This window comes from Drosophila montana, unplaced genomic scaffold (genome assembly GCF_035044405.1).
Source record: "Drosophila montana isolate Dmon_TW-CO22-7 unplaced genomic scaffold, ASM3504440v1 contig_402_1, whole genome shotgun sequence".
Lineage (NCBI taxonomy): Eukaryota > Metazoa > Arthropoda > Insecta > Diptera > Drosophilidae > Drosophila > Drosophila montana.
In genome coordinates, this window is record NW_026998739.1 from 1,924,599 (window position 1) to 1,942,062 (window position 17,464).

At 35.5% G+C, this 17,464-nt stretch overlaps 3 protein-coding genes across 5 annotated transcripts; 2 read left to right on the top strand and 1 right to left on the bottom strand.

Annotated features, from left to right (window-relative positions):
• Positions 1 to 159: 159 nt before the first annotated feature.
• Positions 160 to 5,891, bottom strand: piwi (P-element induced wimpy testis). The gene is made up of 8 exons (XM_064697920.1): positions 5,735 to 5,891; positions 2,875 to 3,540; positions 2,503 to 2,814; positions 2,275 to 2,429; positions 2,014 to 2,217; positions 1,754 to 1,945; positions 1,525 to 1,635; positions 160 to 1,452 (listed from the first exon to the last, which is right to left on the bottom strand). Exons 1-8 carry the CDS (start codon positions 5,807 to 5,809, stop codon positions 570 to 572), a joined length of 2,598 nt encoding a protein of 865 aa, XP_064553990.1. The 5' UTR covers positions 5,810 to 5,891; the 3' UTR covers positions 160 to 569.
• Positions 5,892 to 6,050: 159 nt separating this feature from the next.
• Positions 6,051 to 7,557, top strand: LOC135439242 (putative nuclease HARBI1). The gene is made up of 3 exons (XM_064697926.1): positions 6,051 to 6,454; positions 6,512 to 7,214; positions 7,289 to 7,557. The coding sequence occupies exons 1-3, from the start codon at positions 6,119 to 6,121 to the stop codon at positions 7,408 to 7,410; spliced, it is 1,161 nt and encodes a 386-aa protein (XP_064553996.1). The 5' UTR covers positions 6,051 to 6,118; the 3' UTR covers positions 7,411 to 7,557.
• A 200-nt stretch (positions 7,558 to 7,757) lies between these two features.
• Positions 7,758 to 17,072, top strand: TTLL4A (Tubulin tyrosine ligase-like 4A). 3 transcript variants are annotated; one of them, XM_064697918.1, is made up of 13 exons: positions 7,760 to 7,932; positions 7,995 to 8,251; positions 8,982 to 9,643; positions 9,867 to 10,495; positions 10,553 to 10,660; positions 10,718 to 11,071; positions 11,128 to 11,485; positions 11,548 to 11,672; positions 11,728 to 12,167; positions 12,223 to 12,393; positions 12,468 to 12,746; positions 16,582 to 16,739; positions 16,810 to 17,072. In XM_064697918.1, the coding sequence occupies exons 3-12, from the start codon at positions 9,018 to 9,020 to the stop codon at positions 16,654 to 16,656; spliced, it is 3,165 nt and encodes a 1,054-aa protein (XP_064553988.1). In that variant the 5' UTR covers positions 7,760 to 7,932; positions 7,995 to 8,251; positions 8,982 to 9,017; the 3' UTR covers positions 16,657 to 16,739; positions 16,810 to 17,072. The 3 variants fall into 3 exon arrangements, with proteins under 3 accessions (XP_064553986.1, XP_064553988.1, XP_064553989.1); XM_064697916.1 differs by having other exon boundaries at positions 7,758 to 7,932; positions 9,867 to 10,660; XM_064697919.1 differs by lacking the exon at positions 8,982 to 9,643 and having other exon boundaries at positions 7,764 to 7,932; positions 9,867 to 10,660.
• Positions 17,073 to 17,464: the final 392 nt, after the last annotated feature.

The following is a 17,464-nucleotide window of genomic DNA, read 5'->3' on the forward strand; positions in this document are numbered from 1 at the left end:
TGCTTTAAGGACAAATTATTGCGGAGCTTGATCGAAAAAACGATACAACTATGTGAACATGAAGCACAATTCAATATGGACTAATTTAAGATGTAGGCTTTAATCTCATCTCTAAACTTGCCGACAATAGAATATCAACAATAGACCAGAGATTGGTACTATTTTTCGCATAATTATTGCTGTTTATTTAAATTATCTTGAAGAACGAAATTGTTTACAGCTATACTTCTGATCGCAGAAGGATCAAAACAGACAAGCAAAGCTCTATATCGCCGCAGCTTGTCATCCTGATCAATCGTACTTATAACTATTTTTGAGCCGCAGGATTTACGTTCAATGCGTTCGTGACGATATTTTAATATAGAAAGTTAGCATTAATTTTGCATTGAATATTATCTAAACATATTAGCAAAATTAAACACGGACTTACGTAGTGCAAGTCTTATTTAAATAAACAAAGGAATTACATTCAGATGTGTAGAGCATAAAATGAGTTTCTCCACTCAAAACTTTTTGAAAAATAAGAACTTAAACATATATGATCCCTCAAAATATTATAAAAGTTGATCTTAAAGATAATAGAATTTTTTCTCAAGTGCACATTGAGGGATGGCGTGCAAGTGAGTTCCAACGAGCGTAGCAAGTTTGTTAGCATATTGACAAACGGCTGGCACTCGCGTGGTTCCTGACCAGTTGTAATACAAATGGCACATTTTGTAGGTTAGCTTTTGTATCTGATCGGGGCTTAAGCGTATGTTACTATAAAGTACATTATAGCTGGTGGGTGAAACTGTGCCCTGACGTACCGTCTGCGACACAAGGTAAAAATCGTAGCGTTCAGGCAACGTAACAACATCATCAACGACAGTTCCTGGCGGAGGGTTTCGATTATTGCCAAAAAAGAAACGTGTGTTCGAAGATTTGGTGACTACAATGTAGGCGAGCATCGGTGCGGCAGTGGCCGACACACGCTTATATTCAGCATCCAGTTTTTCGACAATATCCTTGACCTCGTACTCAAACAACTGTTTTAACGAGCCCGAGCTAACGCCATCACGGTAAAATATGATACGAGTCGGCAACTTTTTATGCTCGCGTTCATATTGCCTTAAAGCTTTCAAGATCATTGGCCACAGATTATTGGCCAAAACATCATAGGCGCTGCACTCAGCGACGGTACTGAAGAATGTTGAATTCTGTTGCAGATCCATTGAGGCCACCAATGCTCCGTAAGCCTTGGAGCGGTTTCGAGAGCATTTAGCTATATCAAACCCAATGGTCATTAGACCAGAGAGAGGCAGCTCGATCATCCACGGTGTATAGCCCAGTTTGCAATTGATTTGTATTGCAATTTTTGTAGCTACGCTCAAGCCGTTTCTATTGGCATTCGTGGTAACGACTTGGGTAGGAATAGCCCTATCCACATATCCTCTCTTCTTAATCGCAGCGTACCTAAATGATAATTTAAATTGTTTAATTTAATTCGGAATTGAAGTTTAAATGTAACTTGTTATTTCCTTTTACCTTTCTGGATTATTCTTTGAAAAGAAACAGAGAATCAGTTTGGGATCACTGCGAGCGCAGTCGTCCAGGGCTTGAATATACGTGCTTGTACGATCATCGCTAATCCAAGATCTTAAAATAAATAAAATTTGCTGAAAATATAGTATCACAGGCATTTCTGGTTGAATAGGTACAAACAGGTTACAGACTACACCCGTCTTCCTATAAGTATATCAACTGCTGAACTTACTCGCGAGGTCTTTGGACATTAAAACCCATTCCCCTTGCGGCACGGTTCAGATTCTCGAGAAGTTGCCGCAAATCGCGCATATTTCTTTCCGGAGCAATAACTGCCCACCGATCGAGACCCTCTCTTGGGGTGGTCAGCATCTGCTGATCCCGAAAATATCGCGTCCAGTCTGCATTATCTCCGGCAGAAACGCTATTTAATAGCGAAAATTGTTTTATAAAATGCCAGAGCTGTAGATAAATTGTAATTCTAATACATACCGACTTCTATTATTGAACACGATTTTTTGGGGTGCAATTACGCGACCTTTAACTTCTATGAGTTGGTCCTCTAATTGCATGTTCCAATCTCTTAACACCTTAACACTATCCGCGGTTGTCTGCAATCGCCGGTTGAATGTCTGTAAACGTTCGATTCGTCTGCCTGGATTCATGCGTGTATGATTCGCTAATGCACGCATGAAACTGAAACGATTTAAAATTAAAATTGGATTTGGTCGGTATTAGGCAAATGATAATTACTCCATTTTTTTGCGCATATCATCGGTCAGTCCAGTAACACGGCACAGTTCAGGAATAAGCAGCACAATGTCATTGCCTTTGTTATTTTGGGCTTTGTCTCTATTTTTTGATAAGATCAGTGGTTGACCGGGGTCTTTTATGCGAATATTGTATTTCTAATAAACAGAATATTAGAAATTTTAGGATTTCAATTGAAAAATTGTAAATCTAGTAGCGATACAAACTTACCGTCAGATAATATTCAACAAAAGTAGTATCTTTTCCTTTGCAGTTGAATGTGGAAAGTGGGGATTGTGAAAAGTCCAACTCATTAATACGATAAGTTTTGTTATTGTAGTCCGTGAGTACAACTAAGCCCAATGTGTTAAGACGACATTGTTCTTTATAGCGATCGGAATGGGTAGTCCTTTTTAGTATGTCATAAATTGTTTCCGAGCGCATCACCTTGTGTGTGATTTCGGCGCAAACTAATATATCCGATTCGTGCTGACGGATTGACGTCTCGTAGCCTGGCCAAAGCTCCACTTCAAACAGTTTTATCTTAAAACGCATTAGTTTAGTTCGATTAACCGAAACAATTCAATATCCATTATACATTACCCGTGCGTGCGGATCAAAAAGATTACGTCCGACCTGCTCCAGATTAAGACCCTTCATTGAGCGACGCAAAATTAAATTCAACACCTGAAGAAAGCGCGGCTCGGCTGCCGATATATAGCCCACAAACTTTATGGTAATTGTGTAATTGACGCCTTGCTTTGAGGTCGCCTGCAGCACAGTTACATCCTGTTCAAATTTCTTGGTCGTAAACAGCTGTGCGCCATCAAAAAGGTAGCCGGTGCCCAAGATTCTGGCATGCTCTGACAATATTCCACATCGCACGCGCACCGCTTCGACCTCAGGCGCAAAATCCACGTGATAGTGGACAATGCGCCATTGCGGTTTGGTTTTTAAACGATAAAAGTTTGACATCAATTTAATTTCCGTACCATCCTGTCCCCGCTTAGTCACGATATCCGCCGGTCTTGAATTAACAATTTCATACCGATCAACTCGCCGGCGATCAGTATGGGGACCACTGGCCCCGCCGCCATGAGTTGATGGAGCACTTGCACCAGACACTGATGGGACTTCTGCGGCGCGAGATGTTGAGCCGCCAATGCCACGGGATGTAGAGGCTCCATGGGACAATGAAGGTCTGTATGCGCTCGAAGCTTCCGACCTATCTCTATTATGGGAACCATCATCACGGAAAACTTTTGCACGCTGTTTACAAATTGGAAAAATAATAATACAAATTAAAAGTAAAGCTAAGGAAATAAATTCAGCTTATAATGAATAATTAAATGCAGACATTTGTAATATATTTTTATATACAAATCTGATATTGATAATATTTTGCGTATTGATGTAATAGATGTCGTAATTAGTAACATGTTGAGAAAAGTTTTTTTTTGGCAAAATAAATTTAAAAAAAAAAACTTAACTTAGTTACATATACACTTAAGTGATTCGGACCGTTTCTCTAGGCGACGTCCTGATCAAAACATATACTTTAAAGGTACGTCCTACCCGTGTACACGACTAAACTTAAGCACATTTAGCACGAGCATAAAACAAAATTCAGAAACATAAATCGACATTTGTAAGCCTTACTTAAAGTAATGAGCCTTGCATAGAATATATATATATATATCATTATATAAACAAAAAGAAGATATTTTCGAGTGTATGGATCAGAATTATTGTCATAATTTGAATGCATGTGCATTTTATCCACTCATCTTGTGAAAAGGTAAGAATTTCTTAATTCTACTAGGTTATACCAAAGACAATATAAACACTAAGATAAGTAACGCCCATTCATTTAAATGTGTTGCAAAATTTCTGGCCTGACTTCTCATCTGGCTTTTCCCACTTCATACAACATGCCGGCCGACTGGCTGTTTACTTTCGAAAAACCAGACGAACAAATGCCGAAGTCGCGGCTTGCTGATCCATGGTACTTTGCGTCGCTTTGTTTTCGAAGTACATTGAGCGAAACCTGAGTACACAACATGTGTCAACACAAATTTGGTAAAGGTCATGAAGAGTGCTAGAAAACTAAGAAAATGTATTTCTTAGTCAGAGGAGTGAATAACGATACATTCAAATATGCTGTTATGTATGTATATTAACACACATACAAACATAATTTGCTTGCACGGCTCTCATAGAGCCGAAGCTGAAGTACATTCTATTTTTAGCTTATTCGCTCTTTCAGCTGTGACAGCGAATGTTACTGATTTCGTTTTTGTTCTCAATTTTCAAAAAATCAAGCCGCATAGTAGCATTTAGTTGCATGGCGTTAGCTCAGTATATTTTTTATTGATAGTCTGGCAACTCCTTTTATTCTTGTGTTCCAGCACTAAGAAAATCGATATTTCAACAAAGCGAAATATCAAAATCGTTTATTTCAAATAATTGGAGCACGATAATAATGTGTATACTATTTATACATACGCCACTTTTTGCAAACAAGAATATACATGTCGTATGCACAATTTTTACAGTTATAGTTACAGTTACAATGACGTGATGTATTCATGAATCTATCTATCTATGCATGTATTGTAGTTGGTACGCTCACTTGAGACGTAATAAGAGCACTAAGCCTATCCCGTTTCGTTTTTGCTTTTGCCTACATATGTAAACTACCACGCTCTTCCTTTACTCTTTATAACATACATATCTCGGACATGATGAAATTCTTAACAGTGATAATAACTAGGCTTGCAAGCTCAGATATTTTCCACCTAAAATTGGGCATATTCATGGCTCGCTGGCCAGAAACAGTTGAAATATTTTACTTTATCAGCCTTTTTTTGGCATCTTCAATCCCGTTTATTGCCAAGTTGCGCTACAAAGCGCAAAAATCCAATTTAGATATTTTAAGTCTTTTTACACGTATGCTTTTGTTTCCTTAACTTTTCAAACCTCGTTTCTCGTTTGATGTTGTTGCTTGCAGACAGTATACGGAAGCTTGTATACACTGAATAAAAACAAAATGAAAGTTTAAAGCATAGACATAAATGCATACGCAATTTGAAGCGTTTTGTATGTATACATATACCCACAACTATGTAGATAGTCATATCCATAAGAGTTTGTTTATATGTATGTATATTTCAAAAGGAACTGGTACGTACATTTGCTTTGCCATATACACACATACACATACAATGTTAAATATCCGCATCAGCATATTCAGCTGAAGTGGCCCAGCTTTATGCTTCTAGAGTGCAGATAACGGAATTCTAAGCAACTAACCACGCCGCGCTCAAAATCATACCGCACATACTTATAAGTTTTGCGTGTGTGTGTGTAACAAAAATGCATACAATCAAGTAATTGGATCTTCCATGTTTGTATATTCAAAAAAATATGGTAATAAGAGTGTGTAGGAATTTTAAGCACTTACCGGCTCTTGTACTGATCTTGGACTGCGATCGGAGTCGTCTAAGGGACGGCGGCGTCCTCGTTCTTGATCACCCATTGCGCCGTTAGAATAAGAATCAAACACAAATTAGAAAGCGACGTCCTCACAACAGAAGACACAAGATCCGAATGATTAAGATCAGAACTTTGAATGCTGAAAATAATAATCGATATAAATTTAGGGCTGTTACTGTTTGAAGCGGCTTTTCGATATTTTGCTCGATAGCCTATAAATCATTTTGATAAGATGCTGTTAATAACAGAATTCTAAATGTTAGGGTTACAGAACATTCTTCTTCTTTTAATGAACTGAGAAAAAACGCAATTGGAAAAGGATAAGACGGAAAACAGTTTTTTGTTATCAGAAATGGACGATATAAAAGTATTTCAACGGTTTCTGAAAGATGTGAAACATCTCAAGGATTTGGAACTACAGCACGTGCATAATAAACGCTGTGGTCAAAATAATAAAGGAAGCACAATAAACAAAGTAAAGAGGAGGCGTCCGCGGTTCCATCCATTAGAGGAAATGAACGAAATTGAATTTCGTAATAAATACCGGTACACAAAAGAAAATATGCGACGTATTATTGAAATTGTGCGAGATGACTTGGAAGTTGACTATTATGAGCCAATGAAAAGAAACCAAGTGCCCATAGACTTGCAAATTTTATCGGCAATTCGTTTTTTTGGAGGCACTGAGGTAACTTTCCTTTCAAGTACCCCATACATACACATTTTAACTTAGTCTCACTTTTAGCACCCTCACCTATCAGCCATGGCGCATGGCGTTAGTCTGCATACTATGGCCAAGATAACGCGTCGTGTTGCTGCTGTATTATCGTCAAAGGCATCAAGTTATATTAGAATGCCCGCAACCCTTTCGGAAAAGGAACGAATGATGCGTTCATTTCAATCCTTATCCAATATGCCCCAAGTAATTGGAGCTCTCGTGCAAACCACTGTGCGTTTGCAATTGGACAGTTCCCGGGTCCAGGCTTCTAGGAGTTGCTACAGTGGAACAGAGTCGCCCGTTCCAATTGAGGAACTTGTGCATTTACAAGTAGTTGCAGATGCAGAGCATAAAATTAGAGATCTGGATATACGTCTTTCTGAGGAGCTTGATTTGAGCACAGCACCAGAATTGTTTTCATTATCCAGGATTAAGGAACGTTTCGAACAAAATGAATTCCGTGGACGTATTTTGCTTGGAAATGACTCTCTCTCTTGCTCCCCCTGCCTCTTCACTCCCGTTCAGTACCCAAAAACGAAATCTGAAGATCTCTATAATCATGCACATGCTATCACCTTTGCGCCGGCAATAAAATGCCTTAACGTTTGGATGCGTCGCTTCGGCATTCTCGGCAGTGAACTCTTAGGAACATTTGGTTCGGCAAAACAAACAATTACCGCATTAGCCGTTCTCCATAACATGGCAATGGAGTGGAATGATCCTAGCATAGGTATTCCCATTAAAAAACATTTTTTATACCTAAATTTAAAACTATTTACTATTTTTAAACTTTTCAATTTTTAGATGCTGATAGTTGCGTATCTGTCTACAAGCCCAACTTTTTAAGTTATGCTCATGGTACATCGACTGCCGAAGAACAACGTAATAGAAACGAATTCATTAAGTCACATTTTTCAAACAACTAAGCAGTTGTTAGTGTGATTATTTGTAGGTAATTGATCTTCATTTCAGTTTTTGAGTCCAAGCAGAAGAAGAACACTTAAATTAATTATAAACGCTTTTGTAAACAAGTAAAATTATTTAAAATATTATTAAATGTATGTGCAATTATATTCTTGTCATTGTTTTTCCATTTTTTAAATGGTAGTTAGTAAACTTCGACTGCTTAAAAGTAAATTGGGTATTTTGCTGGCTGTTAACAGTTAACAGACTGTTAAGTTAACAGGCGAATGAGGAATACTAGTTCTTTACAGTGTTCCGAGCAATGAACCAAATTTATTATTCAGAACTGAACTACACGTGTTGAGGTCGCAGGTTTTGTGTGTGTTTTGTTTTGTTTGCTCTATCTACAATTGATATTTACATCAAAATTAAAACATTATTTTTCATAGTTATAAGTGGCACGTTTAACACACACAATTTAAGCACCTACGTATACAAATTTAAAACATTTACATTCATTTGGCCCATCAAATATATTAATAGCGGTAAAAAAGTTATTGTGAATTTACATGCAGTTCGGCTTTGATTCAACTCGTTCCTTTTCTAGGTACATATAAAACCTTTAAACCATTCTTTTGCATTGCGTTGAGATTTTGACAAAGCCTCTCAGTCACAACGTTTTGTTTGCGATTGGGAATTTCATTGTGATTGCCCCCAAAACAGTGTGCAAAGGAGTTACAACACCTTGCTTAAGGATATCATGTTTGTGACCTAAATTCAACAACCCCCACACACCGCCAGCTGATTCTTGCTTGCAAAAAGTAGCACAAATCATAAAAGTGAAGGTCACAGAATAAAAACGCGGTAAGTTTTTCAAAAATTGAATTTTTAATTTTTTGTTTAAGGATTGCCAGCATTTAAATTGCTTTCATATTATTAAATAAAAATAAATGAATTTCAAATATTTTAAGGAGTCGAGGTAATATGTAAATTATAGGTAACACCTATTTCTAGTTGTATACTTAAGATACCAATAGGAAGTGTGGAAATATATATATATATTTATTTTAAATATTATGCGTAAAAATGTATTTCCCTAATTTCTAAGGAAGGCCTTATATTAAACAAAAACTGTTGTGACCATTTCCTCAAAGTATTATTTATTAAAAAAGGAAGCTTCGAAGATTTAATACCCTTGAAGTCAAAAATGTGTTTCAGTTATATAAAGATTGTGCAGTCCGATTCTGATTCCGATAATAGAATTACACGTGTTATTCACAATTGACGTGTTTGGTTAGAAATGACCAATTGTTCCTTAGGCTGAATGATAGTGTTTCGATTTGGCCAACTTGGCTATGTAAAGTTTGATAACTGAGATGATTGAGTAGCAACAGACACACCGATAAAGAAACAATGTATTGTATGAGGTTGGAAGATGTCGTCTGCTTCTGTGTATTACATATTTCGTGACAAATTAGAAGTACATATCTTTTGCAAGGGTATACAAAGAAAAACTGCCCATAAAACCCCCAAGCAGGCATTCATGTAGTATTATAATCATTTCACAATTATTGTGCTCTTCTCTATCCACCAGGTGCAAGCGTGTGTACCTTTAATATAATAGTGTAATATGTTTATGTATAACGGCTCAGAAGTGTATGGAAAAGCCCCCGAAATGCACCACAAGAGCCAGTCCAGTCAATATTTAAATAACAACAATGGAGTTAGTAACAACAACGATAGCCACAATGAGCATAATTTGCGATATTGCAGCGTTGACAACAATGCATTTAATTATTATAAGAACGGAAGCGTAATAAGTCCATTTTGGAATTTAAAGAGTCCAACTTGTTCATCAAATCCAAGTCCATCTAAAAATAGTACGGCATCAAGACAAATAAGCAGATGTAACTATTTAGTACCTGGCTCAGATCAAGGGCCCTATGCGAACGCATTTTCAAACTCATATGCGCCGCGGAAGACAACGGCCAACAACAATAGCCACGTGTATCAGCAGCCGAGACAACCGGCAGACTATTACAATGGTCCAACACAGCACAAGGGGCGGCATTATGGACATAGTAATAGTGCGCCTGCCAACCAGGAGTTGGCAAAGTATTGGCAAGCATCCCTTAACAAGGATCAACTCAAGCGGCAGATAAGAGCTAACAGTACTTGCGAATATTTGGACGACGGTTCGACATACTCGCACAACCGCAGATCACCCCCGCTGGAGCAATCATGGAGTACTATAATGTAATTGTAAAAAATCCCCATGCTAAATATCCAGCTTAAACACTAAATGTGACACATTTTATTTATTTGATTGTTGTTATTTTTAATTTAACCGCTAGCCACTTTTTATGCCTTATACTTTTAATATATACTTTTTTAGAAACATAAACACATTGCATATGAATAGTTGAAAACGCTTTTGAAACATGAATTTGATTCAAGCTCTAATTTTTCCCCTTTATAGCTCTGAACGTCCACGTTTCCATTCGACAGATCAGCATTACGAACACTATTTCTCGTACTTTTACAATCGTGGCCAAGAGAAGTTAACAAAATCCTCACCAAGTGCGGCGTACAAACCACAAATGAGCTTATTTCAGGATACACCGAGTAAACGCTCGTCCAATGCCACGCGAAGAGGCACAGCCAATGATAATAACCAAAACGTAGAATATGATAGTTATTTATTAAAAGAGAATAATGAATTGCCATTTGGCTATAGTGATAGTGATTGGATTGATTACCCAGCCGACCGGCCAGAAAAGTCTGTTTTGAAAACACCTGTGGAAATACTTAATGGAAAAGATGTTTATGATCCACAAGCAAACAACGATGAACAATTCGATCCGAGCATGCCAATCCATCGTCGCTGCATTCAACTGGGCGATATTAATGAAGTCAACAAAACTGGAGAATCCGTGTCAGTTAAGAATAATTTAACAAAGAAAACAAACAAAGCCACCGAACCTGTTCCGCTGCCTCGTCTGCCACTGACACCCAAAAGAATCAGAGGTGGACAAGCGACTGCCAAGAAAATATTACCCACTGTTCATCGAGTACTCTTATATAATAGTCAGAGCCCCCGTTTGGCACGTAAGCATCACTCGTCTAATTTACGCAGCCAAAACGTAAAGCCCCCACATCCCAAAGGTCAAGGTGCAGGTGATCAAGTCACTAGCTATATTTTAGAAGATCCAGATGCTAAAATCAACGATTTTCGTGACCCCGATTACGATAATGATGACGATTTAGATAACAGTAAATATTAATATTTTAACTCTTACAAAAACTTCAATCATTTTATGGCAATTACAGTCTCAAACTTTGATGAGAGTGATACGGTTAGTATTAGCTCGGACACTGAAGACGGTTATAGGGCACATGCCTATAAACTGACGCATTCCGGAGACCGTTTACTGTCATCGTCCAAAAATTCGTCAACTTTGCTCTTAACTCAGTCATCCGACGAAGACTTAAGAAATCCAGATTCGGTTTTGGTATCAAGTCTCTTTCCATATGTTCCACCCTATCTATCATTTTCATCGAACACCAAAAGAGGCCCCAATGTGCCCCCAGAGCTGCATAGGGTGTTGAAATGGCGTGTGACAAATATTATGCCAAAAGTTGTACGACTCATATTGGCAAATAGCGGCATGCGAATGTTAAAAAGTAAGTATTTAATGCCATATGAATGATGAAAAAAATATAAATTTGACAACTTTTAGAAACAAACGACTGGATGGGCGTGTGGGGCAAGCATTTAAAGAGTCCATGTTTTAAAACAATTCGCTCGTATCAGAAGATAAATCACTTGCCAGGCTCTTTTCGCATTGGCCGTAAGGATTCATGCTGGAAGAATTTGCAACGACAAATGAAGAAACATAGCAACAGGGAGTTTGGCTTTATGCCGCGCACCTACGTAATACCAAATGATCTTTGTGCATTGCGCAAACGCTGGCCAAAATACGCGCAACGCAATACAAAGTGGATTATAAAGCCGCCGGCGAGTGCCCGTGGTGCTGGCATTCGCGTGGTCAATCGTTGGGGTCAGATACCCAAACGACGACCACTCATCGTGCAGAAGTGGGTGTATTGTAAATATTTGTATTTGATGAATACATATATTTAATTGTTTATATTATTAGATACATTGAACGTCCGCTGCTAATTAATGGCAGCAAATTCGACCTGCGCCTGTATGTACTGGTTACATCTGTAAATCCTTTGAGAGTCTTTATGTATCACAATGGTCTGGCAAGGTTTGCTTCTGGTAAGCAAGTTCTTAAAGAAATTCAAATATTTACTTAACTCTGTCCAAACCACAGTAAAATACAGTGCCAAAGCGGATACATTGAATGATCGCTGTATGCATTTAACCAACTATAGCATCAACAAGTTTTCATCAAACTACTCGAAGAATGAGGATGTGAATGCATGTCATGGACACAAGTGGACGATCAAATCGTTGTGGACATATTTGGCTAATCGTGGCGTGCGCACCGATGGCCTCTGGGAAGCCTTAAGGAGTCTTGTTTTGCGCACTATTCTAGCCGGAGAGAATGGCATTAACAGCATGATTAGAGCAAATGTGGAGTCCAAGTATAGTTGCTTTGAACTGTTTGGCTTTGATGTGATATTAGACTCGGATCTGGTACCTTGGCTCCTGGAGGTCAATATATCACCTAGTTTACATTCAGAACTGCCACTGGACGCCCATGTTAAGGCGCCGCTAGTGCAAGGTGTTCTCAACACTGCCCTATATAATGTAAGCCGGCACATCTATTTACGTACAATTATTCATATGCAATTATTTCTCTCAGATACCACCAAAACTGAGTCTTGAAAAGCAAAGGGAGCTAGCCGCTGAATTTTCATTTCCACCTGGTACCCAAATGTGCTACGATAAGCGTTTATACATTAACTATCTGTCGCGCGAAGAAAAGAATAAGCATAATAATTTTACACGAAAAACCATTGAGAATCGTGAGGAGGTATTCAGATTAACAATTTCCATAGCACCTATATTCAGATATAAACATCTACCAATCTTCTTTTTTTATATAAGTACATCGATGCAATACTTCATAAACTGACACCCGATGATGTTCGCTGCCTAATTGTGGCGGAGGATGAGCTAGCACGTTGTGCGCCCCTTGAGCGTATCTTTCCCACAGACCAGACCTACAAATACCTTAAATACAATGACACTCCACGTTATTACAATCGTCTATTAGACGCGTGGGAGTCACGTTACGCTAATAACCGTACAGAAGGCATTGCATTGTTACGCGACTATTGTCAAAATAAATATCACTTGCAAGTCCCAGCGCCGCCTGCCAAAAAGGTAAGTTTTTAACTAATTTCGAAGACAGTAAAATTGTACTCCATATGTAGTACTCACAACTCATATTTACACCTAACACATACGATAAAACAAAAGAAAGTGGTTTTTATAAAATCCAGATATACCAAATACATATCCATTGATGCCAATGAATATAAAACTAAGTACATAGTAAAAGCGAAAAACTGTTTAATTACAAATAATTTACATTTACGTTCTTAACTCTATTGAATTTGAGGGCTGTTGGCGAGCTATACAATCATTTTATTGGCGCTGTCGTGCTCTTTACTGTCGTAAGTTCTATCTGTTGACCCCATAGATTCTCTACGTAAATGCTCGAAATGCACAGTTGCAAGAATCACAAATGTATACAAATAGGTAGAATCGAATTGTTCTTATCGAAATTAATGTATGTAGAGGCATTTAATCAAAATATACTGAATATATTGAACGTTTATTCTTATAAGTCGTATATTGTGCTTAAGTATCGTATTATAAACAACCAAAAAATTAGGTTTTTCGTTAAATGCGATTAAAGATTATCTATATTCAATAGCTTGTTTCGAGAAATTGTTTAAATATAAAAAGATAGACAATCTCTATAACTGCTGGTTACTAATCAAAAGTAAATTAAAGTTTGTTTATTGAAGAATAGCCCTTGTCAAAAACCAAATCGTATATATTGTGTTTTTTTTTTTGACTTTCATTAATTTTGTGTATAGGTGGAAAGTACTGATTAAAGTAAGAACGTAATTCAGTTTCAGTTGTTCTCTCAATATAACATAAATTGTGACTTCTACCAAGTACAAGTAATTAATTGGCATTTAGTATCTAACACTAATTTTATACAATACACTAGTTATCTATAAAAGCTATTATGTTTTCTATGTTTTTAAGTAGAGATAGGTCCGCGTTTGTATAAATATATATACTTACAAATGCATATTATCAAGTTAGTTAGTTAGTAAGTATTTTACCTTGCTTAAAAAAAAAAAGAATAAATCAACACTAAGACAATAAATAAAAATAAAATAAAAAAACGCGCAGATTTGTGGGACACTATTTTCAAGGTCAGAATCGGTATTAAATAATTGATAATAATTGATCTCTTTTTCAAAAACATTCGTCCATATGTATGTATGAACATTCAATTCTTAGTTGTGGTAGTATTAGTTAGACATATACATTTTTTGACGAGCTTATAACAATTGAATAAACACAAAACACACTTCAGACTATCTTGGCTATATTCACCTTAAACTTATTATCATATCAAAAATTTCTGAACACAACAATAAATCACCCAGATTTCCCTACTGTTTGGTAGTCCCTATTTTCCCCATCTCAGTATCTTATCTTCCATTTAGTCAAAAGCTAAATAACTTTCATTAAATATTCATTTTTAATTTGAATTAAATTGCCAACCTCAAGGTGTTTTTACTATAATTGCCTTTAATCATATGATTTATAGCTTTTATTGTTGTAATTTTTCCCCCACGTTACGTTAACAAAATTGTGTCAACCAATTTACAATCAATGTTTTGTAATTGTAAAATTGCAGGACTACTTCATCAAATTAATGAGATGGATTTTAAAGTGAAAAGCGCTGCTATCGTATTTGTATTGGTCTTTTAGTAAATTAATAGAAATTGTTTTTACTTTTAACTGCACGTGTATATATATTGTACATACACAAATTATTATCTAGTGATAAGCCAGTTATAAAATGTAACACATAAGTTATTAATAATTTATATATATATATATATTTTTTTGTTCTGTATAATTAGATTTAAAGTGAGCGTATTTCAAAATGTACAAGCACGATCTATATTGTTGGGATATTTAGTTCAAAGTTTATGTTTTATATGTACATACATATTGTACATACGACTGTCCCAAACTCAAAATGCATACAGGGTCAAAATATTTACATACATAATTACAGATCAAAATTGTTATTTAAGAAGCATACCTGTGATTTGATTTATTGAGGAGATTATTCATGTGGCCCTCGTAGATAATAAGTAACGATTTAAACAGCGCTTCCTGCTGAACTCTACTTATTATTTTCCTCTCAAATCTATCATTCATAAAAGGAGTTAACTTAGATAGTCTTTCCGCTTTTGGTCGGTTCCTATCCAAATATAATTTACTAACTTTATACTGTGATTCCTTTTTCCTTTTCTTGTCCTTTTTTGAAGAGTTATTTCTAGAAAAAAACGCGGACAAAACCAATTCAGAGATTGTAAGGGTTTGATTACAAAAATTGTGATGTAATTTTTAGTAGTTCTTTTTTAGATATACATAATGTGTAATCAAATAATAGTGTATACGAAGTACGACCAATATCACATTATCTCACAATGCCTTTTAGTTATCAAAATCGATTAATATTTTATAGTTATCATTTAATTTGATGTAAACTTATTGTAAATTCAGTACATTCTGCTTCTATATATACACCAAAAAAATAACTAATATATTTGAGAGATATGCTCATTTAGTTATGGACTCTATCTTGTTTCATACAGCATTTTATTTTGATTTATTCTATTTTTGAAAATATAAAAATTTTGAGAACTATATACATAGCATGTTGTGCCGCGAAGGGGCCAAAGTGTGCAAATAAAACGTTGCGAATTGTTCTATGGTAGTTTCTAGTTTGAAAAATAATAAAAATAATAAGAAAAAAAAACAAGACAAACTAGTGCAAGTTAGTTCCTTGTTATCTTTAAATCGCCCAGGGCTATACGATTACGTGTTTAAAACAATAAATGAATAAATCAAATTTAACGTACTCTGCATTTATGTTATTAAAAACAGGGATTCGAAAATATACTCTCTAAAAATCAATGTATAGAGCATTTAGTTAATTTAATTTATAGTTATTACAGCTAAGTCTGTTTTTAAAGACTAAATTAACTTTTCTTTTGAAATTAAGTGTCCGTAAGAGCTGGATATATGATTGACTTGGCTGTTGTTAGTGTTAGTTTCGAAAACGGAAAACATAAAAAACACAATAAACCTTGTGCAAATTGTATCGTTACATAATATATATATTGTATAATCAATAACTGAACATTTCAGTGTCATGTTTCTGCTTTAGATACATAAGTATAATGTTATATCGATCTGTACGATATCATTTGTGTACTTATTTAGCATATTTGCCAGCTTATCTACAAGTACATATATACTGCGTTTATAACTTCTAATCAGTATAAGCGTGAGTTCACACGTATCAAGCATGCGGTCAAATAGTTTAATATTTGTAAAAAAAAAAAAAAGTGGATCTTAAGGGGTCAGACTTGAAATTTACATTCACATGAGTTCCTGGTTTTTTTTTGTAAATTATTTAATTGTCTGAAACTAAACTAGACTGTATTACTTAATGAAATATGTTTGTATTACCAGCAACACATGTGAAGGAAAAATGTATTTTTTTTTAAATTGATTTCAAGTAAATTTTGTGAAATATATTTGTACGATCAGTTGTTATGTGAACAAATCGCTATTATTGATTAGAAATTTTTTAAATGACTAAATCTGCAAAGGAAATACCTTATGTAATTGTTATTGAGTACAAAACCAGTCTTTGGTTTCAAATGGATCACATTGATATTTGAGCAGATTTTTGCATTTGAAAAATTTTAATATTCAAATAAGGAACATCGTATAAACGGACTATATGTGTAAGGTAAAATTTGACAAATTTACATTGTATTTGAAACCAATTTTGTTGTTCAGTTTTTTTTATCCGCTCTGTCTCCCATTCATGTTTCTCATCCTGCATGTTTTACCTATGTATACTAATTGAAATTCTAAAATGTAGGACTTGAACGTTAGCCCCGATGAGAGCACCACTAAGAAGTCACTGGTTGATCGCGACGATGAGCCCGATAAATAAGAAAGGAGAGCTCCAGTCATACAAATGCAATCACAAAAAATTCCGAAGATTTTATATAAGCGGCATAAAGCAAAACTGTTAAGGTAAATTGAGTGCTAAATGCACAATAATTATTACAAAATTAACATTTCGTTTTTTAATATTGTCTTCTAGATTTAATAATGTTCATCTTGTTATATAAAAGACTGAACAAAATGGGTCATTATTTAATTGTTGACACTTAGAAGTAACTTGTCGTCATATATCGATGCCGGTCTATCAACTCAAATTTTCATTAGGACTAATTTTAAAGCTCAAAGCGTATTCAATGTGTTCGAAAACTAAGTAAAATTTTATGTACTATAAACTAGGATCCAAATTTTATTGTACGCTTAATACAAATTTGTAATTGAACATTGTTTACGAACCATATAAAAGATCTTTTGATTTTGGTTTCAAGGTAAAATGGGTAAAATATTGTAATTGTTTTTTTTTTTTTGCAAATGTATGTAAACTGTAGACGCAATCTGCATAAAGTATGTACATATGTATGTATGTATTTTTATTCAGCTATGACTTGGTATTTGGAACGTTGATCCTCCTATTACACAAGATACACTTACAAAGCTCCACGGAATCGATTCGTTTTTGACCTTTGATTTAAAATGATTAATTTTTGGGAAAACTCCTATCAGCGTATTTGGATGTACAGATGCATGCATCCGTAAATATACGAATTTTTGTTAGAGAATCTCGACTTGTACACGAAATTGTTTTCTATTTGGAACTAAACGTCCGTTCTAATAAATATTTCACTAACCTGCTGTTG